This window comes from Pteropus vampyrus, unplaced genomic scaffold (genome assembly GCF_000151845.1).
Source record: "Pteropus vampyrus isolate Shadow unplaced genomic scaffold, Pvam_2.0 Scaffold24, whole genome shotgun sequence".
NCBI classification, from domain to species: Eukaryota; Metazoa; Chordata; class Mammalia; order Chiroptera; family Pteropodidae; genus Pteropus; species Pteropus vampyrus.
In genome coordinates, this window is record NW_011888805.1 from 94110 (window position 1) to 119185 (window position 25076).

The 25076-nt window shown below is 37.3% G+C and overlaps 2 protein-coding genes across 6 annotated transcripts in view; one reads left to right on the forward strand and one right to left on the reverse strand.

Moving 5' to 3' along the window:
- PCMT1 (protein-L-isoaspartate (D-aspartate) O-methyltransferase) overlaps positions 1-14660 on the reverse strand; it is a 47637-nt gene extending 32977 nt beyond the window's left edge. For 2 of the 4 annotated variants that reach the window (XM_011356093.1, XM_011356094.1), the window contains exons 1-3: positions 14404-14660; positions 1416-1520; positions 183-214 (exon numbers count right to left, since the gene is read on the reverse strand). In XM_011356093.1, coding sequence (XP_011354395.1) covers positions 183-214; positions 1416-1520; positions 14404-14632 — 366 coding nt within the window. In that variant the 5' untranslated portion in view covers positions 14633-14660. The remainder of the gene's footprint in view (positions 1-182; positions 215-1415; positions 1521-14403) is intronic. The other 2 variants (XM_011356092.1, XM_023528336.1) reach the window with 1 other exon arrangement.
- A 2102-nt stretch (positions 14661-16762) lies between these two features.
- The window catches only part of NUP43 (nucleoporin 43), a 20908-nt gene continuing 12594 nt past the window's right edge, over positions 16763-25076 (forward strand). For both annotated transcript variants that reach the window (XM_011356095.2, XM_023528335.1), the window contains exons 1-7: positions 16763-16958; positions 17278-17400; positions 18258-18335; positions 19317-19497; positions 20775-20910; positions 21650-21801; positions 23965-24087. In XM_011356095.2, the coding sequence (XP_011354397.1) occupies positions 16839-16958; positions 17278-17400; positions 18258-18335; positions 19317-19497; positions 20775-20910; positions 21650-21801; positions 23965-24087 (913 nt within the window). In that variant the 5' untranslated portion in view covers positions 16763-16838. The remainder of the gene's footprint in view (positions 16959-17277; positions 17401-18257; positions 18336-19316; positions 19498-20774; positions 20911-21649; positions 21802-23964; positions 24088-25076) is intronic.

Below are 25076 nucleotides of genomic sequence, written 5' to 3' on the forward strand. Positions count from 1 at the left end.
ATCAAAAAGAGTACCTTCTATATACCATGTATTAATATGTTCATTACCAATTTATATTAATTTATAGATGATAAAATTGATATAACTAGGACTTAAAACTTTCTTTAAATCTTTTACTGAAGAAAATGATCTTAGAGGAAAAACAGGATCCATCAGTACCCGAATGACCGAAGTTAACTTACCATGTGCGGAGCACTGATTGTAGCTTGGAAACCTGCAAAAGAAGAGAACTACTGATACATTCAGCTTCAAAAACATACCAAACAGTCCACGTAATTCCTTTTCTAACATCCATAAATTACTTTTCATAATATTTTTCATTTTAATGAACTCAAGGAAATAGAACTTTTATTTTGTACATTAGAGTAGTATCTTGCATCAGTTAAAATTAGAAAATACAATCATGCCAAAGGCTACTGTGCTCGTCAAATACAACAGTCCCACTATTTCTAAAGATTTCTTCTCCTGTATAGTTAGCTAAGAAAGGAAGAATTTCAGTATGTTGAGATGATCAATTTATGACTTGTTTTCCTTTCAGATTTTCAAAAAGAAGAAAAGCTTCTATATATAATAGGTATGCAAAATCTTTGTAAAATTAAACTGCTTCCTATTTCTGGCAACTTAAAAAAAACTAGACCAACCAGCAAAGTAGCTTAAAAGACAATAAACTACTTCAATTTATTCTTTATACTATCACCCAGTATAAATTCATACGATCTTTTCTTAGTTTTTGGCTTTTAGTTTTTTTTGTCTTCCAGTGCTGCTTTCTCAAAACTTATTTACCTGCTTCTGCACCTGAAGCAATTTTCACTGAGCGGTGGTAGCAGGTGCCTTCGGGGTTCAGAAGCTCCTCAGGATCTTCTCTGCTGACTGCTAATAGTGCTTCAAAAGAAGACAGCATGGCAGCTGGCCGACAGAATCCTGAGGCACTTCTAAGCCTCAAAGGCGCCCACTGCCAAGGCTCAGCAGTTCAGCAAAACCTGCTTCAGGAGAAGTAGTTAAATATGGAACTTTCTAAAATCAAGCAGAAGTCAAAAAAAAATCAGGGCATGTGAAACAGAAGTCAGTATTAACTACACTTTTTCCTTGAGCTAATGAGAAAAACCTTAGTCAACATTTAAGGCCCCTAAAGAAACCTTGGCACTCAGTTTAAATTTTCAAAGTATATTTGAAGAAAACTTGTTTAAAAAAATTCTTTACATATATATTGTTTGAGAAAATAGAAGAGATGCTTCATATACATATAACATCATTTTATTAAAATAGATATGTTTGGGATTATGAAACTTACTAAGGCATAAAATTCAAACTAGCAAGGTAATAACAGATAAACATGTGTCTCGGTCTATTTTTATTTACAAAAAGTATAGAGCAAATGAGTAAAAATGTAACATCTTCAAAAATCCAAAGCTTACCTATTGATTGTGGAGAATCCATATAAGGGTTACATTTTGCATAGTGGGAGCGGTCGGTGGCCAGCATTACTTCAAATACTTTATCTGTCTTGATGATTCCATTTTCTGAAATGAGAGAGGCAAATATTTTAAGCTGGGAGTAAAACGATCAGAAGTATTTTAGAATAATTACTATGGCTGTATCTTGGAGACTAGACTAAAAGAGAACAAGATTGGAAGTTGCTGCTATGGCCCAGGTAATCTCAACATGGTCTTTAAAACAGTAAGAATGGAGAAAAGTAGAGTATTCAAGTTACATTTAGTAGGTAATATATATCTGACTGATTAGATTTGGAGGAGAGAGGGGGTAATGGTTGAGATGCTAACGTCCTGTACTGATTTGAAAAATCCTGGAAAAAGATAAGAGTTAAGGAGAAAAAGAATAATTTATTTATTCAGCTGGGGGCTTTCAACCAATAAAATGGAGATATTCAACGGCAACCACAGAAGTGAATGAAAATCAAGCAGATAAACTATTACAGAGCCCAAGAGAAACAAATTTTTCAAAAAGGAAAGAAAGGTCAATAACATAATATTTAGTTCCCCCAACTATCAATTCTTTGAACTTAAATGTTAAATTTCAATAACCCTCATAGTACCATGCTTTATTTTTCAAGAAAGCCCTTGTTAACTCACTCAATATGTTTATTTACTATCTAATACATACCGATAAAGTGCTATATGCTTAGAACTATAAGGATAAACAATACAGCATAGTTTCTGTCCTCACAGATCTAAACTCTGTAACAATAAAGGAATGAACTTGACTTTAACAATCCAGAAATAAATATTTTTAACCAAACCATGCTTTGCTAAAAACCGCTGAATTTTACAATTTAAATGGATTGATTATACAGTATAAAATTATACTTGAGTAAAGATGTTTTAAAAAAATTTAGTAGGACTGGAGGTGGCAACCAGTTGAAGCACTGCTTCTGGGAGAGAATCAGATAAACAGGGAAAGGATGGTGCCTCTTGATGTGGCAATGAAGTGAAAGAAGGAAAGAAAATTAAGGATCCTGCAGAAAGAAAAGAGCAACAAGGTATACCAACTATTTCCCTTTACCCGCCACAACTACCGACATCATCATTCACTAAAAGAAACTGCAAGTCAAAAGGTATTCATGAACTGTAAAAACAGGGGAAAAAAGCTCCATTCAAAACTACTATTAAAAAAAAAGCAAATAACATATCAGCTGATTAAACAGAACCCAACATTTAAAGCTATATTATAAAAAAACTTAACGGAAAGTAAGTAAAAGTATTACCAGGAACAATCAATTTGAAGGCATACACAAATAAAACTATCAGAGACTTTAAAGGCAAGGAAAAAACTCTTCAGAGCCTCAAGGCAAGAAGATTAAGTTACCTAATAAGGGTAAAAAAAAAAAAAAATCAGGCAACCATTAGGTTTCTTAAGAGCAACATTCAAAGCAAAGAAAGAATCAAGCAGCATTTTCAAGATTTCAAGGAAAGTGCAAGTCGACAATAAAAAGGAGCAAACTACTGATATACCCAACAACACGGATGAATCTCAAGACCACTAATCTCAATGAAAGAAGCCAGACAAGACTATACACTATAAGGTCTCAAATATATCAAATTCTAGAAAAGTCAAAATTATAGTGGCAAAAGGCCGATCTGCAATTGCTAGGGGTTGGAGATGAAAAGAGGAGATTAACTGCAAAGGGGCATGAGGGAACTTTGTAAGTGAAAGAATTAGCAAACTTCTGCAAAGCTCCAAATAGTAAGTAATTTAGGCATTGCTGGCTATATAGTCTCCGCTACAACAACTACTTAACTTGGGAGATGTACTACAAGAACAGCCACAGACAATACTAAACGAAAGGGTGTGGCTGTGTTAAAATAAATCTTTATTTCTAAAAATAGGCAACAGGCCAGATTTGGCTAATGGGCTGCAGTTTGCTGATCCTTGTTCTATATCATTAGGGTGGTAGTTTCACACTGTATTGGTTTGTCAAATTTTCTAATTGTAACCTTAAAATTGGTGAATTTTCATGTAAATTATATCTCAATAAAGCTGATTTTTTTAAAGTGTAAGCCAAGGATTTTATACCCAGCCAAGCTGTCTTTTCAAATATCAAGGTCATAGGAAAAAAAAAATTTATGTGCAAGAACTCAGGGAATGCTGTACACATAAGCTCTTCCTAAGGAATCTTAGAGGATATGCTTCATCTAACCCGGATAACCTGGGATATATCAGCAAAGGACACATGTCCAATTGTAGAGCAAAGACTAAAATGAGGGTGGGAACATGGGTGGAATAATAATACTTAAGTGTTATTTGTTCTGACAAAGTAGGAAGACTGCAACTACAAACAATGGGAGGAGAAAACGGGCCAAAGCAGCATCAGATCACTGTCATACAGGTAATAGGAGGAATCGAAGGGCACCATTTAATACTAACTGACTGAATAGTAAATAGTTAAGAAAAAGGTAGTTTAAAGACACTGTAAAAGGTAGAAATACAAACCCTCCAAATAACAAAGGAGTATTTTTAAAAATTAGCAAACAAGGCAGGCACACCAAATAGAGAAATAGTTTAAATATAGTCACCGACTGGCAAAGACAAGCTTATATCATCTTTCCATTTTAAAATATTATAAGTTTTAAATAAATTAACGCAAATAGAAAATATTTCAACACAAATAAGTTTTAGGCAAGCTACTTGAAAAGGTTATTAAAATAAGACAGTGAAATAAATAAGTGAAAGTATTTTTTTAAGTTTTAAAATCAGTGTAATAATAGAGATATCATTTACTGAATATTTACCATGCACAGAAAAAATCCTAAGTACATTACATACACTATCGCTTTTAAGATATGAACTTATGGACTATGATGAAATTGAATTTAGATAAAAGACTAGATTGTTCAAGATCACAGAGCAAATAAAGGCCATTCAAACTGAGATGTTAGATTCCTATTGACTTCTTTACTCTACTGCTACTAATATATTGAAATAGTTTAGTGACGTCTACTAATTTGTTTCCCAAAATAATTCTTGAGTGGTTCATTTGCCTTGAACGCAATTCAAATTCAAGACAGGTGATTCATCTCTCCAGGTTACAAGGAGTCTTAGAAACCATCAAGTCTAATCACATAAATCCATACCATGATCTCTACCTGAAGAGTTCCACCGGCAGGGAACAGCCCTTTCTACACTCAGACCACTCTATCAGAACACTTCCCTGTATTACAATAAAAATCTCCCTCTTTATAACTCACTTACTTGAACCTTTAGTGCTGTTCTCTGAATCCACAAAGGATATACTGAATTTTCTATCCAGCTAAGCTTTTTACATACCTGAAGGCATATCATGACCACTTCTAGTCTTATCTTTTTCCGGTTAAGTAGCCTCACTCAATAATTCAATTATTAATTAGTTTTTAAAACCATCATCATATTCACTTATCATTCTTCTCTAGATGAATACTTAGAGTGTGACATCTAAAATCAAACATATTGTTCAAGGCACATTCTAAAAATCAAAGTAAATTAAAAAGATTACTTCCCTTAAGTTAAATAATATACTTCTATCAAACACATGAGCTTCTTTGGCTGCTTTCTTAGTCTGTAGAGACATAAGAAATGTACTAAAAACCCAAATGGTTTTTAAAAGCGCGTCACCAGTCACTTATTAAAAAGTTGAACACGTACGAAAAAGGAAAAAAAAAAAAGCTGAACACATAAAGGTTCAGAATAAAACTTTTATCAGGCCATTACTGGGTGGCTTCCAAAATTTTCATCATAACGTTCTTATTTATTTTTGCCCAGAATTCCATATTTCGAATGATGCCTAATCCAAGCTATATTAACTAAGTCATTAAATCATTTTCCCCTTTTTGGTAATCTGGCATCTATAATTGCCAGTGCCCTAAATATTTCTGGCAAACAGCAAAGTAATTTAATGTTTCACTTTGCCTTAATTATGAATAAATGGGCAATTACCATTAGGCTTTCTGAAATAGTGAACAGCTTTAGAACCACCCATACCCAATTTCCTGCGCCCTACAGACCAAGGACCATAATTAAATAATGTTGGTCTAAACATGCAATTGATCCAAATGAGAAGTTAGTAGGATTCAAAAGGAGAATGCAATAGAATTCAAGCTATGAGCCAAATAATTAAAAACAACAAAATTAGAGCCACATTAAGAAGGTTATCTGTTTCTCTTTCCAACTTGAGGAGTAGGGAATGGTGCAGAGGAAGATAAATTCCAAGAAAGAAACAAAACATACTACACAAGAGTCATGTTTTAGATATGAAGAAAACTAAAATGTAGCAGAATTTCAAGAAACTGATGAAGTGTTAAAAAAAGAGAAAACATTTGACTACTACTCTTCCATAGCAGAGAGGTCTGTGATAATAGACAAATAGAGAATAAACTCATAGCACACTATATAGCTCAACAAAATACTGAAACAGTTATACAATTAATGATGGTTACTGATTTTAGACACTTAAAAATCAACAAAATGCAAAAGATTTATTGCTCAGAACAAAATGTAAATGTTAACTTTGACAATGTAAAAGCCACTCATTAAGATGAAAAATGAGGAGAGCTCCCTAATATCCTTTCTTACAAAGTGGAGGAGTTTAGAGGTAGTATCAGTTTGGAACAAGAAGTTGAGGTTGAAGTGTATTTCTTAAAGTTACAAAGGTAACCACAAAAGAGGAAGCAAAAACTATGTGGGGAGGAGGGAGGTTTGCAGGATATAAACATCTATCTTAGTAGGAGGTCAGTAGATGATGTCTAAAGTTGATAAAACAAGGAATAGCAGTGTAAGCATATGATTTAGAGACATGAAAATAATTACTAGAAGAATCAAAAACAGTTAAAAATGGTTTACTCTAGACAATGAGTCTGGTGGTGGGGAGGAACAGAATATGTAACTTTTTCATTACAAGCTCTTCTGTGTTATTTTCTTTTAACCACGTACATGTTACTTAGCTAAAAATTAATCTTCTTAATTCTAATCTTGTTATCATAGATAGTATGTATTCATACAGATGTATATACAATGTGTGTGCACATGCACGCACACTTGTGTGTCTGTCCTCCAATTAGCAAAATGTAGATGTGGTAGGGACTCCTTTTCTTTCACGGTTGTAGAATTTGAATTGGGTGCATTATTTAGCATCTCTGTACTTATATGTAGTCTTACAATTAAGTTCCTGTTAATGGAATATGTGCAGGAATTATATATGCAATGTCCAGATCATGCCCTTAAAAGGAATAGGGTTCTTCTCTTTCCCCATTTTTTCCCCCACCAGCTAGAATATTGAAATGATAGAGGTAAACCATCTTTAACTTTGCAGATGAGGGAAAGACTTTAGGGAGTGCAACAAGAAAGAAGGCTCCCAGGTGCTCAACATCGTGGAACCACCATATTATTAGCCCTGAACTGCTTATACTTGGAAACTGATCTTGTTTAAGCCATTGTTATTGTGGTCTTTGTTCTAGCAGCAGAATGAGTACCTTAATGCACAAGGTATATGAGGATAAAAATGAGATCAGTCTGAAGAACAGGACTGGAGTTAGAGCACAGGAATAGGTTGTGCAAGTCCCTAAAGAGGCCTGAAAACTAAGCAAGAGATGTTTACACTTGATACTGTAAGTGACAGAAAGCCTGGGCAGAAAAATGACATAAGAGAAAGCAGTATACTATGAAAATCCGTATAACGTGTAGAATGGATCTGAAGGTAGGGAAATTGAGAGTATAATGACCAATCAGATGCTTGGAGGGATTATCACTCCGTATACAAACTAAGCTAGGTTAGTATCAATGAAAATATAGTGAAAGGGATGGCTATGAAAGGCATTTGTAAGAACTATAACAGATCCTTGAATAATGTCATTTTGTTCGATGTCATTTTATTACAATGCTAATAAGAGCAAAAAAAACAAAAAAAAACAAAAAACAAAAAAAAAACCCCACAATTCCCAGCTGGAGCCACTGTCTATGTGGAGTTTGTACATTCTCCTCATATCTGTGGGTTTTCTCCCAGTACTCTGGTTTCCCTAGACATCCCACAGATGTGCACATTAGGTTAATTGGCATGTTGTAATTGTACCAGTCTGATGAGTGTGGGTGTGTGTGATGCGTCCTCTGATGGAAGGGCATCCTGTCCAGGATGGGTCTCACTTTGAGCCTTGAGCTGCCTGGATAGGCTTCCGGCCACTCAGGAAGGACCCTGAGCTGGAATCAGTGAGTTGGAAAATAATGATCTTGTTTTTTATGATCTTGTTATTAATGTTTCTTAAATGTACATGTATAGCTCACATTTATTTCATTTAACATAGAAATTTTTAGGTCTTTGAGTGATGCTTTTGTGACCAGCAATATACCTTAGGAACTTACCTCTTGTTCATATCAATTAATCTCTGGTAAATTGGTTTCATTTTATGTTGTTTTACTTAAAGTTGCAGTTTCCAAGAACCTATGGATGACGTTAAGTGAGGACTTACTATATTGAGTTAATCTGGTGACAATCTGAAAGAATCAATTAGTCCTCCAAGATTTCTGATCTGGGAAAATAGAGGAATGGAAGCAACCCTGGCAGAAAAGGAAAAGAAGCGGGCCTGTGCTGGTATGAAGCCCTGAAAACACAGGAAAGAAAACAAAGCTGCAGGTGGATTTTAAGCCATACAGAAACTTCCTGTAAGCTTGTCACAAAGTTAAATCTCAATAAAAGAAATATTACATTATATTAGTTTATATGACTTGAATGGTTGTTAATCATCTATTCTATATTTCTTCTCAACTATCAACATTAGAGGGGAAACATGAAGAAATGAACAAAATGGTCACCTTTTACTTCCCATCTAGAACATTAGGCGTAAATGGTAAGTAGAGCTGAGACTCTCTCAGTATAGGAAATCTGAAAAGTGTTAGGTTTAAATTCACACTATAATTAAAGAAGAATTTTAAGTGACGGCCAGTTATGATAAAGTATATCATCTAAGTACCGAAGATTATTTAAAAATACATCTTTCTTTAAACTGTTATCACTCTTACTAGAAAAATGAATATAAAGTTAACTGTTTTAACGCTAATTCTATAGGAGGATGTTCCTTGGGCTCCTCACGCCTGTGACAAATAAAGTATGCAAAACTGATAACCAAACATTAACTTCTGTGGTTCTCTCCTAAAACAAAAACACACAAACACACACCCCACAGGTGATTTAATGCAATCCATGATACAATTAAAATTACATAATCTTGGATCTGGAAGCATCTTTAGAGATCTAGCATACAGTCAAAGCTGAAGATGAGTCTCTTCTACAATATCCTATAGAATGAAATGGTCAATCATGCTTTGCTTCAACATATCCAGTGACAGAAAAAGTTTTTCAAAGCCAGCTCTTTGCTTGTTAGAATAGCTTTGTGAATATGTTCTTATAAGGAGCCAAAATCTGCCTCCCATTTATTGTGGTTTGACACTTTACTACATGACATTCTTCAAATATTTAAACACTATTGTTCTCTTAAGTTTTCTCATTATTAAACCAAACAACTTCAGTCCCATGTAGTCATCTTACAAAATGCTGATGCCCTTATCTTGATCATCTTTGTCTGAAAATCTTTGGTTTTTTAACTACTACTCATAATGCATGCCGGCCAGAGCTAAATGCAATAGTAATAAAACCATGTGGAACACCACAATGGAGTGAAGATCACATTCAACAGAATGTGATACAACCTAGCACCTAGATTCAATACTGTTCAAGAGAACTTCTTAGAATGCAAATATTCTACATCTGCACTGACCAAAAGACTAGCCATTAGCCTCATGTGGTTGCTGAGCTCTTAAGATGTGGTTAGTATGGCTGATTCTTACATTTTATTTAATTAAAACTGATATTAGAATTTCTATTTTTAAATATAAATTAAATCCTATTGAATGCACTGTAAGTTTACTTATTAGTATGTACCTGTAAGACTTGAAATAAGTTAAAATGAGAAGGTATTTTCTGGATTCTAAATGAGGCCCCAAATTCTGAAACTAGTCCCTTAAAATGTTATTAGCTGGTTATATCTGGCTCTTGAATGCACATGATAAAATGCTAATGGAGGGGGTAGCTGCATAGTGTAGTGGTTATCACATTTGCTTTACACACAGAAGGTCCTGAATTTGCGCCCCAGGTGGAGCCACAGACCAGGCCCCGGGGTGCCCGTGAGAGCGCGGGAGGAGACGCCCCCGCCTTCAGAGATCCGGTTCTTAAGGGGAGATAGCAACATCTGTAGGTCAGGGGTGGAAGTAGGGGTGGGGGGGAAATTAAAGAGGGGAAAAAATACTACTAATGGAACATTCTCTTTTCTACTAGTGGCTACGAACTGACAAAAAAATAATTTCAATTTATTTGCAGAAATAAAGATACAAAACTACAAATAATCATAACTCTTACATATTCAAATACCTACTAAAGGTATCCACTTAAATGTCTTACAAGCATCTCAAACCTAACAGTCCCCAAAATAAACTCTTGTTCTCCCACACTTTCTTATACGCCCCCCACAAACCCCTACTGCTCACTCACTTATATTTCCAACTCAGAAAATGGCAAATTATTCCAAGTGGCCCAGGCCTAAAACCTTTCTGTCATATCCTTGACTCCAAACTTTCTCCCACACCCCAAATCCATATCCAGCACTTGTTATTTTCTCTGCCTAGAATGCTCATCCCCCAGCTCTATCTGCATGGCTTAAATTTCTTCCCCTCCACCAAATCTTTGCTCAAATGATACTTTAGTGAGACTTTCTACCCTACAACTACAAACCTAATACCTCACACTCCTTATCCTCCTTCCCCACTTTATCACTTACCATAACGTATATTTTGTCTGCTCCCATTAAAAGTAAGCTACAAGAGAGAATAGATGTTTGATTTGTTCACTGCTGCATCCCTAAGTGCATGGCATATAGAAGAGTCAAATATCAGTTGAATGAATGACAAATTCTATATACATTATGTGCACAAAATGACACAAGATTCAAAGGAAATATAAATAGAAATAACTGATGCATTAGGGTAACAGATAAAATTTTTTATAAAGAAAAATAGGTAAAAGAACAATGTTAGCATTGTTTTAGTGGCCAGTACAGCATTTGAAGCCTGATAGTTAATAGTTAACCTTCCACAAGTATTCTGGTTCGGACACCCCTGCTTTACCACCTCTCTCAACTTCATCCACTCCTGCCCCCTTCTTTTCCTCAATTTTACCACAGCTTGAAATTATCCCCATAAAAATAGAAAATAAACTCTAATATAAATATTATTTAAATTGTCACATGCCCTAGATTAAACAGGCTCACAATTATTTTAAATTATTTCATGAGAACATATCAGCCCATAATTATAATTGTATTTTTCATTTCTGCAGACCTACACTGTCCAATATGGTACCCACTAGCTACATGTGGTTATTTAATTGTTAATTTAAATAGCACAAAAATCCAGTTTCTCAGTTGTACTAAGAACATTTCAAATGCTCAATATCACATGCAGCTAGCAACTACCATATTGAAAAACACAAAGAGAGACATTATAGAGCAGCGGTCCCCAACCTTTTTGGCACCAGGGACCGGTGCTCTTATGAGAATCTAATGCCTGATGATCTGAGAGGTGGTGATGCTAGCACTGGGAAGTGGCTGCAAATACAGATGAAGTTTTGTTCCCTTGCCCACTGTTCACCTCCTGCTGTGTGGCCTAGTACCTAACAGGCCACTGGACCATTACCAGTCCACGGCTGGGGGCTGGGGACTCCTGTTATAGAGAATTCTATTGGGCAGGACTCCTATAGACCTTTTTCTCTAAAATAAAACTTTATTTTAAAGCATAAAACTGATTTAGATTAACAATGACAAAAGTTTAACCTTGTAATTTTCAATTCTCTATGCCAGTGATTCTCAAAGTGTGGTCCTGAACCACTAGCATCATTCCTTAGGAACTTGTTAGAAACAGAAACACAGTTGACCTTTTGAGCCATGCTTCTCTTGCTCAGGCCCAGACCCATTTCCACGTCTGGAAGTGTACTTTCCCTTCTAATAAAACCTTTCTACTGTATTTCGGTGTCTTGCTAAAAAAAAAAAATAATAATAAATAAATAAATAAATAGAAACACAGTTGACTCATAAACAACATGGGGTCATGGGATTTAGGGGCACTGACACTCCCCTGCCCAGTCCGCGTATAGCTTTTGACTCTCCAAAAACTTAACTACAGTTGTCCCTCAGTATCCATGGGAGTTAATTCAAGGAACCCCTTCGGATACCAAAATCCATGAAGGCTCTGCTTAAGTCCCTTATATAAAATGGCATATAACAATGCATACACTCAGTCCTCAGCATCTGCAGATTCCCAACCACAGATCAAAACTACTGTTTTCAGCCAGGGGTTGGTTGAATCTGTGGATGCCAAATCAGGGATATGAAAGGTTATCTTTATAATTATTGAAAAAATCCATTTATAAGTTGGTCCATGAAGTTTAAATCTATGTTGTTCAAGGGTCAATTCTACAAATTCTTGAGAGCCATCTTAGTTGGTTTTAACAAACTCTCCAGGTGATCCAGAGATTTTGAAACATGCTTAAGTTTTAGACTACTGTTCTAAGTTACTTCAAAACAGTTGTCATCATTAACACAAGCTATGCAATATTACGAGATGTACCACTAGTCTAAGATAATCCATAAATGGTAAATCAACTATGAAATCATATATTATGTTTCTATTATGTCTTATAAAAGAAAAGCTCAGTAGATATTTTCAATAATTATAACATTAAAACAAAACCAATCACGAACTTTATTTCTTTAAAAAAAAATAAACCTGCAATTTGCTTCCTCTTCCAGTTTGCAGATCCCTTTTCACTTCAATATAAATACAATCTCATTTTAATCTTTTCCTAAATATTAAATTAGAAGGCTTTAGATTAGAAAGAATACATAGCAGTAGAATAACCAATTGACCAATTGAAATTTTTACATGAGCAAACATTACTTTTATAGTAAACCAATAAATAAAAATGAACTCTATTAGGTAGATTTAGCAAGAAGTTGAAACTAAAGTTGCACAAGTGTTATAAAAGCAGCTAAACAATTGGTATTCTAATTTCCTCTTATCGTAGATCTAATATAAAACTAAATATTTGCAATATCAACATGCATATTAAATATTTGCTGACAAAAAATCCTTAGAAATTTCAGCTAATAGTAATGCAATACATTAAAGTGATTAAAAAACCACCGAGAAAGGATATAGTCTTGGCTTACTACAAATTTGGCCCCAAAAGGAGAGACTTTAAGAGCCTGATTGATTACAGACTTTTGCCACAGCCAAGTGTCTACTAAAATAACCTGCCAGTGGAAAATTACTTAGTCACAATTCATGAGTAGAATGTTTCAGGTGTGTATATTGCAATAGCAGGCAATCGATTATTTTTAAAAATATAATAAAAATATGCACAACATATTGAGCTTATGTGCAATCCACTGGGAACCTAAATCACACTTAATAATGCTGCCTCAGCATATAAATGTCCACTTCCAATAAAGTATCCTTCCAAAAAGTGAATACTGACAACGCTTAGCAGAATTTTAAAATCTAAACATTCTCCATTACTAAACACTGAGGCCACAATTTCCAAGTATTACTGTTTAAAAAAAAAAGTCAAATAACTAATATTAAGTACTAACCATGCGCCAGACAATGCTATTTATTTCTCTCTCATCTTGGTATTCCTAGCACAGATTCAAGCACATAGTGTACATTTAACTGACATTTATGAAAAAAAGGAATGAGCATTAAGTTCTTTAAGAGGATTTAAAGATTTTTTTAAAAAGTCCCAGAGATTACAAATTGAATTAGAAAACATGACAAACACATGAAAAGCTCATCTATGGCAATTAAAAATGCCACGTGGTAGGATACAATTATTTGCAAAGATAGTGTTAAAGAGAGTGCTATCGATTCTGACCAGACTGGGAGTATTATGGGCTGCAGGTCCTCCTGGTCTCCCGATTAGACAGCGACACTATATTTCGATTTAAAAAAAGAAAGTGACACAGCACTCATCTCACCCTAAAATTACCATCAGAGAAATGAATACAATAACTGAAGAGAATGACATAAAGAAATTTCCATATAAGCCTTTTAAAGCATTTGGTAATCCTGAAAGAAGTTAAAACATTCCACACACACAATCATTCGTTGGATCCCAGGACCTCTAAAGGCTCCTGAAATACCAGTCTCTCAGGAACAGCTTCCCCTGATTATTTCTTCCCCCGGCCCCCCACGAAGCTTTCCACTGGACAGCAGCCCCAGAAATTTCTCCCAGCATCCGCAATGACAACACTCTCATCTTCCTCTCCCTCCCCTCGCCTGTATCAGACAGAGGCATCTCCCTCCAGAGGAAAAAACGGAGGGCGGGGGAGGCAGGATAGGAGAGAGCTTGCAGTGAGGTCGATTATGAGGAGAAAGGTGAAACAACGCGGGGGGCCAGGGTGGAGTCCCTTCAGCTCCAGCTGATCTCTAGGAAGCCTGGCCAATAACTCCCTACCCCGCGTGCACGCCCCTCGCCCGCCAGACCAGGAGGAGCAGGTGACGGACTCGAGTGACAGTCCCACGACCCATGCCGCGCCGCGCCCCCTCCCCTCAGGTCCCCAGGGAGACAAACGCCTGCCCCTGCCCCACCAGCAGCGGCCACGGGCTCCTTCCCCTTCAAATCCACGTCGCCTTTAAGTGACAGGTCCCGAGGGACGCGATTGCAAGCGCATGTCGTTCAGGACTGCTGGTGCAACCCTGCGCCGAAGCCCTCTAGCAGGCACCGGCGGGTAGAAGGAACGTTCCGGACGGCCTGGGAGACTCGGTCCAGGCCTGGCCTGCCCCAGTTGCCCCACACCCGGCGGGAATGGCACTTACTGCGGAGATTGTGGATTAGCTCCGAGTGGCTGGCGCCGCCGGATTTCCAGGCCATCGCTAAGCACACCCGGAGCAGGTACAGAATCACCTTCAGCGCGGCGACGGTGCCCAACAGCTTCCCCAAGAGTGAGACCACCTCCCACACGGTCACCGCCCAGCTCGCGTCCCTGCTGTTACCGCCGCTGTGACTGCCGTCGCCGCCGCTGCCGCCACTGCGTGCTCCCGGCATACCCCGCGGCACGCATGCGCTCTGTGACGCCGCGCGGCCTCGGGTGCGGCTGGGTGGGGCTGGAGGCGGGGGTTGATTGGAGCCCTGCCACCCGCACCCGTGGGTGCTGCGGCTGCGGGGGACCGGAGGGGAAGTCAGGCAGAGTCAGCGCCGCCGCTGCGTGCCCTTTTATGATCCCTTGGGCTGCAAACTGCCTCCTACTTGGATTCGCCTGGCGGCGTGGGCCCCGCTGCGGTCGGTCGCGTGTCTGGCTGTGGCTCTGGTCACCAACCGCAGTGGCGGGATGGCAGGGCCGACCTCTGCCGCCGCGTTCTGCGGATCTGGTTCCGCCGCTGCCGGTGGCTCCGCAGTCGCCGTTGGGTCAGCTGTTGCGAGCGGCGGGTCTGCTCCTATAGCTGTCCAGATTATTAGACGGTGGGCTTCCTCCGTCCTGCTTCACCCAACCCTGTTGACTAATATTTAGGTCGATTAGAGTCAGAGCTTTCTATGGTGGAACCTGAATAATAGAACGGGAGAGCAAAGGCCCTCTCTAACCCGAGTTCTCCAGCCTCTGGCTTTGTGACAAGTTCATCAGTGTTTGATTAACAGAGACTTTGAGACCCTGATTTGTTCTCAATTCTAAATTACAAATTTAGAGTGGAAGAATACCATGACATAAGGGGCGTGGGGGTGGGAAATGCTTTGCTCGTTAGGATAATGCAATTGGTTAAAAATACCACAGTGTCCTGTGTCGAATGTGTAATTCTAACACGTGTGTGTTTTCAGCAAATTAAAGCTCACAAATTCTGTGGTTAGACTGGACACCAGTTTTATTGCTGTCAGCTCTGCAAGACAGTGAGAAGATGAAAGGGGACATTGCCCAACACACCCAACTTGCTAACTCCTAATCAGAACTGATAACTGAAAGAATTCAGTCATCATTTAGTCCAATAACATTTTAAGAAAACAAAGTTATGTTGAGAGATGTGCGTCAGCAGCGATTTTCAAATTCTAGTTATTACCAGATTTTACCAAATGTGATATTCAGCCTATTTCCAATCCAAAATATATACGTTACTATTTTGTGGCATTCTGTGACCATAAAATCATATTCAATGTTCTTCAATATTAAGAATAAAATTGTCAGTTTGGGAGTAATAGTTTTCCATGTCATCTCTCTGCAGTTTCCTGATGGTATTTAATTAAATCAACAACAACAAAACCAGTCTCGATCCTCAATAAGACCTGATAACTCTCTAAAGCTGACATCAACACACTGTTATGAATACAGCATAAAGATAATTTTTACTAAAGATGAGTAAGTCATCTCTTGTATGCAATAGGATTTACATTCTAAGGAGATCATCAAAAAACTAGCAACAGAGGACAAATTTTAAGTGCTATTGATGGTCTAAATATCAAGTGATATGTTTATTTAGGTCATGGGCTGGAGTAATCAGAAAAAGATACAGGAAGGAACTGGTCCTTGAAGGATGGGTAGGATTCTGTTTAGAGAGGCATAAAAGCGTATTATAGGTGTAATTAAAAGCACAGAAAGAACGTAACACTGGTTCCTGGGCTGTCGATGTTATATGTCAAACTCATTTTTAATTAGAAATATACATAAGTGAACCGAGGAAGCTTACACAGCTAGGCAATGGTCGTCAAAACTAGAACTCTGGAGTATTCAGAATTCCAACTCCAGGTTCTGACAGTGTGTTAACTTTGGAGCAAAGGATTTGTTTGAGAGACAATGGTTTAGAATAATAAGTTGGGGCGTTAATGGGTTGTACTTCCATGAGAATTTAAGGATTTGAGATCTTTTCTATGTGCAGTGAAATGCAAAGCTGAATGCTCATGTGCGGCTACTAGGTGGTTGCTCTAGTATTGATTTTGTTTTATTTTTGCTCTTGTTTGTTTTACATTGCACAGTTATTGCACAAATGCATTATGTCAGTGTTCTTATACTGATTTTGCAGATTAGGACCAGGTTCTGCAGTACAGGGACCCACATATGTTGCCTCTCTGTTCATAAACGCCTGGGTGAGGAAGGGCATCCCTGCTTCCTCTTGCAGGCTTGCGGTTCCCGCACAGCGGACGGAAAAGAATTGGCTCTCCGCAGCCACCGTCCGCCTCGTAAGGTCCGGCCCAATCAGGGCTCCGCGGGGAGGGGCGGGACTAAGAGGACGCGGGCTTGCTTTCCTTGCTCGCCGTGGTTGATTTCGGCATGGAGGAAATTTATGCTAAGTTTGTCTCTCAGAAAATCAGCAAAACCCGCTGGCGACCGGTACCTCCGGGAAGTCTGCAGACCGCGGAGACTTTCGCTACGGGCTCTTGGGACAATGAGGTACCACCGCTCCTGGGCCAGGAAGCCCCTGCTTCCTCCCCTTCTACTGGAACCTCACTCCCGGCCGCCAGATCGCTAATTCTTTCGCCTTCTAGATCTCTCCCTTCTCCGTCTTCCAAGTCCCCCTCTCGGGCTCGGTTGCCCTGTACCCTAGAGCCATTGACAGTGTAGCCTCGAATCTCGTGTTTTAAACTATAACCGTACTATGACCATTATTCTGAGATGCTTTTAAAGTAGGGTTGCTTGAAGGCAATACAAATATTAATTTTCGAGAGTTTAATGTATATTTCATCTCATAATAAAACCTTTTGCTTTACAGGAAAATTATGTTTCACTGTGGTCTATTGGAGATTTGGGGAATTTGGATTCTGATGGAGGGTTTGAAGGAGACTATCAGTTATTGTGTGATATCAAACACCACGGTGATGTTATGGATTTACAAGTAAGTCTGTGTAGTGTCCAAAAGCTAACTTTCAAAAAACGGAGAGTAATACATTAGCAAAGGACCTTACGTTTGTCTGGTCTCACCCTGGATTTACAGGAAACTGAGTTTTCTATAGGTTATGATTTTTTAATATCATATAGCCACTTAAGGGCAGAATCGAGACTGAGGAAGGGGATGTGGGGTAATCCTAGTTTGTTTTTTTAATTGACCATCTACTGTTTGCCAAGCACTGTTTTGGGAGCTTTACATGAGTTAATTTAATTCTCATTGCATGCTTATGAATCACGTATTGTTATCTCTGTTTTATCTATGAGAAAACTTAGACTAAGATCTGTTGAGCGTGTACAATGTGACAAATACTGTGCAAGGCACTTTCCATGTTATTCCTCTTTGAATTTTCACAACGACTCCCTAAGAAGAGTTCAGTTCTCTCCTTTTAAAGGTTTGCTTAGGCTTAGATAATTTAACTTGGCTAACATTCTCAAAGCCAGTAGTTAAGTGGTGAGGTTGGAATTAGGTTTTCAAAGCCTGGTCTTTGTGACTTCAGAGTCCCTGCATGTTCTTCAGTAGAAGGCTGCCTAACCCTGGGAATGATACTTTTCTAAACCTTTATGATAGTGCTTCAAAATTAAGTCAATTATAAATGAATGAGTTTAGGGAAAATTTATTTTTTCTTCATGAAAATACTTATATTTGTATAGGAGTTTTGACTTTCAGATCTATCATCACATTTTATTAGCATTTATAGGTTCTTTATATTTTAAAATTATAATTACTACAAATTAAGTTAATCAAGTGGGCTGCTTCTCTACTGATATTTCTGAATCTATAATAAGCAGGAATCTTCTACTTAGTTTTTTGACCAGGAAAGAATTGTAGCTGCTTCATCAACAGGATGTGTAACAGTTTTCCTTCACCATCAGAATAACCAGGTAAGGAAATTTTGTTTGAAAACTGAATTTATATTTTAATTATTTTTAGGCAGGCTTAAAGAAAACCATACTCCGTAATGACACAAATAATAAAATTTTATAGTCTCAAACATGGAGGGGAAAAATATCGTTATAGTACCCTTCTTTTCGAGTAATTCTACAACCGTGTTTGTGTGTGCTTTTACTGAATTTGAATATCTCTTAAATTCTGTTAGTTTAGACCTGACCTAACATGATATTTTGGCAAGGACTTTTCCTGTAATTCTCTCTTTTAAGTTCCTATTCTGGTCTTTGAAAAAAAAAAGCACCTTCTTGCTTAGATATCATGAGAGAGAACAGGAACAACTACTTGCCTCTTTGGATAGAACCTAGGTTTTAATTAGAAGAGAGGATACACTGTATGAAGACTCGCCATTTTTTCAGTGCCTCTCTTGTGTGCTCAAGCCCAGGAGTGCTGACCGTCAGAGCATAGTGGTGAGGGCAGTCCTTTAAAATAGATAGCTCCACTTCTAGTAAAAGTTTTAAGTTGCTGGAAGAGAGTGCTTATTTAGGTTTTGGAATTAATAAAGGTCATCTTGCTAATAGGCTGCGTAGGAAATATAAGACCCTGATCTTGTTAAGTATTTTTCTTAATGGAGTCATTTAGAAAGTGCTATAGAGATTTATTTCTTAGATACAGGCTAATCCCTTGAGAATTTAAAGTTGCTTTTGAACACACAACTACCTGATACCTAAAGACTCTCTTTAGTTTGAGGTAAAGTTGGGATATTATTGAACAGTGTTCCTTTGAATCTAATTCAGTGTATACAGTTTCAATGGAAGTAGTTTCTGGACTTTAATACTTGGAAATACGAAGGAAAAAGGAGGGCATTTTTCTGGAAGAGTGTGAGACGAAATTTTAAAATACTCTTTAGTTAGGAAAAAGTGCTAGTTTTTTAGAGCTTTGGTTTGATTAATCATGTCTTCATTTCTGACTCCTAGACTCTGTCAGTCAGCCAGCAGTGGACAACGGCTCACTACCACACAGGTCCAGGCAGTCCTTCCTGTAGCAGTGCACCATGCACAGGTGTTGTGTGCAGCAGCCCAGAAATTGTCACAGTTGGAGAAGATGGTCGAATAAATCTCTTCAGAGTTGATCACAAGGAAGCTGTAAGGACTATAGGTAAGAAAAATCATTATATATTTTTTATCCATCGCATAGCAATTGAGCACCTGCCACGTGTTAAGTAGATACAATGCTAGGTGTTTGAGGGATATGGAAATATACAAAGCAGGATCCTTTATTAAGACAATATGTTGATAAGGCACATGTGACTGACTATAAAGGAGAAAGAAACTTTTTATTTGGTTGGAGTGTATTATTAAATAAAGAATTGAGGGCCAGGTGGTAATTTAGTCTCAGTTCCAGACCTTAAATAACTAAAAGATGGCACACCAGACAAAAGGAATAGTGTGGAGGCAGGTTAAGGCCATTTAGAGAATGACAAAAAGTTAGTTTGACTTGACTTTATTTATATAGGAGAAGTGAAAGATGAAGCAAGACATGTAAATTGTGGCCACGTTGTTAAGAGTCTAACACATAGCTACAGGGGTTACATTTTGTTAGGTGGACGACTAAGGAGCCATTGAAAGTTTTGCGTAAGAAAGTGATATACGCTCTGTTGTGCTTTAGAAAGATTATTCTAGTGTAGTAGTTCTCAGCTATGCTTCACAAAGACTTGCCCGAGGAGATTATTTTAACAGCCCACCACCCTAGACCTGAATCAGAACCTCAGTGGATTGAGCCCATTAATCAATTTTTTATGGATTTTTTTTTTATTATTATTATGATTTTTAGTTCTGAGGAACACCACTTATTTAAGGACCATTGCCTGGTGGCAGTTTGGAAGAGTGTCACAAAACAAGTCTATAAGTATGTGCTAAATTATGTGGTATAAGCGTGAACACTGAAGGAAGAAGAAAAGGACCTTTATAACAATCAGGAAGGACTTAACTGGAGGAGAGAGTCAATGAGGATAAAGATGAATAAATTTGAGATGAGTCAGCAGAATAATACAAGATCAGAATGAGCTCCGGAGGAAGCACTGGCGTTTGGCCCAATAGAATAGAGGTTCTTTTAAGCATAGTCAGAAATAAAATTGGTTATAGAAGAGCTTGGGCACCTGTCTCAGAAATGCAAAGTAACAGTCGTGAGTGGAAATAGAGAAATATATATGTGAAAACTCAGCCGTCTATTTGGAAAATAGTTCAGGTGTCCTGTGAGTAGCATCATTTTTCTATCAAAGGAGAGCGCTCATTTTAACATATATTACCATACATTTTTTATAGAAATTGAACTATTGAAAAATTTCACTTGTAATATTTCAATTAAAAAAGGATTTGATTTAAGATTTTCATGGGAAAGGGGACCCATTAATACACTATTTTCTTGATTTGTAGACAATGCAGATAGCAGTACACTCCATGCTGTAACCTTCCTTCGAACTCCTGAGATTCTTACAGTAAATTCAATTGGACAGTTAAAAATCTGGGATTTCAGACAACAAGGAAATGAGCCCTCTCAGATATTATCGCTGTAAGTTTTGATTTGTAATTTCCATAGTGTCATGCAAAATTAATTCGATTGTTTATAGCAATTGACGTTAAACCATATTGTATTTTAATTGCATTTTAAGAGAATGATTCCCTGATTAAATTTAATAAAGCATGTATAATTTGATACTACTGAGCTGTATTTAGTAAATATTTGTTGTCTTGATTCAGAGCCTTTATCGCTTTGAAGTTTATATGATTTAATGGAGAACTTACTTTTGCTCATTAAGTGATTCTATTACTAGTGGGTATAATACACTGTAGATATGATGGGGAGAAAAAGAATCCAAGATCTTTATTCTGAGCCAAAATCCCTTTCTATGTGTGTGATCTACTCTTTTTTAACAAGGACATAGAATGTGTCAAACTAAAGACTCAGTAAGGTAGGAGTAAAGAATATGCTGTTTAGTTGACATGTAATGTTTTTTAAAAGCTAAGAAATGGAAATGTGTTTTGCACATCTTAACAACAGATTGTCTTGCTCCTTGTGCCTCTTAATTGAAGAGAATGATTAACTTTGGCCTTACACCTCCCTCCCCCAAATCCTAATATTTAGAAGTATATTTAATGTAGTCAGTATTTCAACATGATTTAAGTTCAGCCAGGAGCTCCAGCCTCAAAGTTATCATTTAGTTATTAGAATGAAATATGTTTTATAGGCTATGGAAAGATAAGTAATACTTTAAAACATGCAATGTTGTTTGTTGTATCTCTCACAAAAGGACTGGTGACCGAATGCCACTCCACTGTGTTGATAGACATCCTAATCAGCAGCATGTTGTAGCTACTGGTGGCCAGGATGGAATGTTGAGTATTTGGGATGTCAGGCAAGGTACCATGCCTGTGTCTCTGCTGAAGGCCCATGAAGCTGAAAGTAAGTGTTATGAAGATATAAGTTTTTGTTGGGTGAGTTGTATGTTATATTGTAAGCAGCTTTTTATAACAATACATATAGATCATTTTACAGCTTTTGCCTGAATTGTATAAATTTATAATTAACTCATCCCTTTTTATTAGATATTTAAGTTCTTTAACATGTTTCATTATTATAACCAAAACCACAGTTATTAGCCTTTATGTTCGTCTTTATGCATTTATTTTCTTAATGATAGTTTTTAGTAGAATTGATGAGCCAAAAAGTTTGCTTGATTTCACACCTGTGATACACATTTTCAAATTGTTCTGCGTAAAAATACCAGTTTATATTATCATGCTCCATGTGTGAGAATGCCCTTTTCTCATGCAAATGCAGGCTGTTATTTTAATATTTGCTCATCTGTGTGTTCTTCAATTTATTACTATATCTTTTCTTTTAACAACAATAGATACAGGTTCTTGTCTTTTCTTTGTCTTCGATATTTGTGGGGCTTTTGGACTGAACAGAGAATTTTCATCATATCACCACTGTCTTTGATATCATGCCAGAGTGGGATACAGTTTTAAATTCTGACTTAAGAGAAATTTGTATTAATGTTAGAATAAAAGTACAAAAGAGCAAACATTATACCAGTATGGCAACGTCTCAGTTTAAGTTTCGCATTATTATCTTGGAAAGATAAATGACTTTTAAGATTATATTTAAGATAAATAAAAAGATAGAGAATTTTTTTCCTCTTTCAGTTATAGCTATATCCAGGAAAATAAAGGAATAAAAAGGAATAGGGTATGCCCTCATAGAATCTGGTGTTGGCTAACCCAGTGATAGTAGAATTACATACTTTCAGATCTCTTCTTACCAGCCCTTTTTTAACTGCCAGCCTATATGACTAAGCAATACACACACAAATGTAGTAGATTATAATGTATTCTTTTGAATTCATCCTGACACTTGGCTAGAAATGACATAAGATTTTCTATAGGTGTTTTCTAATTTGAAAGTAAATAAATACTGAAGAATTTAAACTTAGGCAGTTTGTTTATGGCTCTACAGGCTGTTTTTGTTTGTTTTTAATTCAGCGGTGACATTTGTTAGTAACTTTCAAGTGTCAGTTCTATAATACATCATCTGTATATTGCATCATGTGCTCACCACCCAAAGTCTAGTCTTCTTCCATCACCATGTATTTGACCCTGTTAACCATCTTCAACCTCCCCTCTTCCCACTCTGGTAACCTTCATAGGCTCTTTTGTTTCACTTTGTTTTAATGAAACAGTATGAATGTATTTTATACAGGGACTTGCCCAGAACACACTCTTCTTCTAAGAAAGGTGACCTTTTTATGTTTTGTGACACGATGTTTAATCGCGATAACTGTCAGAAAGAAAATTGACAGCTTGCAAAGATGTGCCTTGTACTTTTAATGCTATACCTCAGGCACTTTCTATGCTGCCTCTTTAAGGTCACCTAACCCAGTGTCACAGAACCCTTGGTTACAGACTACATACTTGTATTATCTGCATGCTGCAGAGAACTTCTTAAGACTGCACATAACTTCCTGGCCAGTCATTGGCACACAGTCTCCTTAGGTTTATAGTTTGAGGGGTGCTCTGTCCTAAATTGGCTTTTTAAAACCCCTGCATCCGAAACTGGATCCAGATTCTTGGAGCATTTCCAAGTTTTGGTTCGCTAGGAGCTAGTTGCTAATTCTGTGATATAGATCAGAAATATCCAGAGTCCTGGCATGAACAAAATTGGTCTCTCTCAGTCTCTCCAGTAATATAACTTGCATACATTAATGACATAAGAATTGAAAATGAGAATGTAAACCAATTTTTAAAAAGTCTTTTTAGTATTATCCCACTGTCATACTTTTAAATAAAAAAAATAATAGAGCAAATGATTAGCATTACTTTTCATTGTTTTGTTGGCCCAATATACAAATAGATTTACTTGGCTTCTTTATCCTATCTCATATTGTAGCCATTTGGAGAGTTGTATTATGCCTTTTCTTTAATTCTGAAGCCTTTGATTTTTATCACAGACTTGGAGTTTGAAGGTGTGTGATGGAGGTAAATGGAAGCTGATGCTTAGAGACAGGGTTTTAATATTTGTTCAACTTTCCTACACAAGATAAGCTTCATGGTTTTTATCTTTTAGTGTGGGAAGTTCACTTTCACCCATCCAACCCAGATCATCTATTTACTTGTTCTGAAGATGGATCCCTCTGGCATTGGGATGCCTCTACAGATGTACCTGAAAAATCATTACTCTTTCACCAAGGTAAAAAGTTTTAATGATTCTTTTGTGTAATTTTATTATACTTTTAAATACCACATTAGAAATTCTCAGATTTTTAACCTTAAAGAACAATAAAATGTTGCCATTCTCCTGCCTCCAGGTAAATTCTAGTATCAAAGGGCTTGAAATCTGTCAGCTACTTACTGCTATGTGCTAATGGCTAGAAATGCTGCAAGCTGGCTAACTTCAGACTGCTGGGGGTCCTGTATGTGAGCACATCATCCTTGGCCCTCATGCCGAGGGTAGGCATTGACAGCTGTTTCGTATTACATTAGCAAGGGTGTGTGGCAAGACAGAAGTTGATCTTTCAGTTATTAAGGTACTGGTTTCTCCTCAGACTAAGGGGCCCTGTCTCCCAATTAAAAACAGGTACATAAATGTCAGCTAGAAACCATAGATTTATAATCAGGGAGTATTTCATTTTGTTTTGTTTTGGGCATTTTCTAAGCTTCCTGTTTTTAAGTTTATCGGTTGTTCCGAAGTTCATTTGTTCATTCAGCAAATGTTTATCAAATGCCTACCATGTATTAGGCACTCTTCTAGATGTTGGAACCTACAATAGTGAGCAGAACAAAAAGTCTCTGCACACATCAAGCCAAGATTCTAGCAGACAGTAAATAAAAAGATAATGTTTTAGTAAAGGTCCAGTCAGAAAAACAAACTATCTTAGATTCTGAAGGAATTGGTTTCTCGTGTGTTGGAAGGACTGGAAGAACAAAAGAGAGGAAGAGGGTTGCTGGAAGAGCAAATAGGAAGAAAGAGTAATAGCCAGAAATAAGAAAAATTGTTCATAGGTCTGCTTCAGTGTTGGAAGTGCTGTCCAAGTGGGACTTGGATTGGCAGAAAGGGCACCCCCTCAGCCAGGGCTGGAATTACTGCCAGTGCTGTCGTTGCCCGAACCTGGAGCTTCTCCCCTCTGCCACCTTCCAGTCACCCACAGTAGTGCCTCCTCCTGTTGGCAGGGTCCGCCT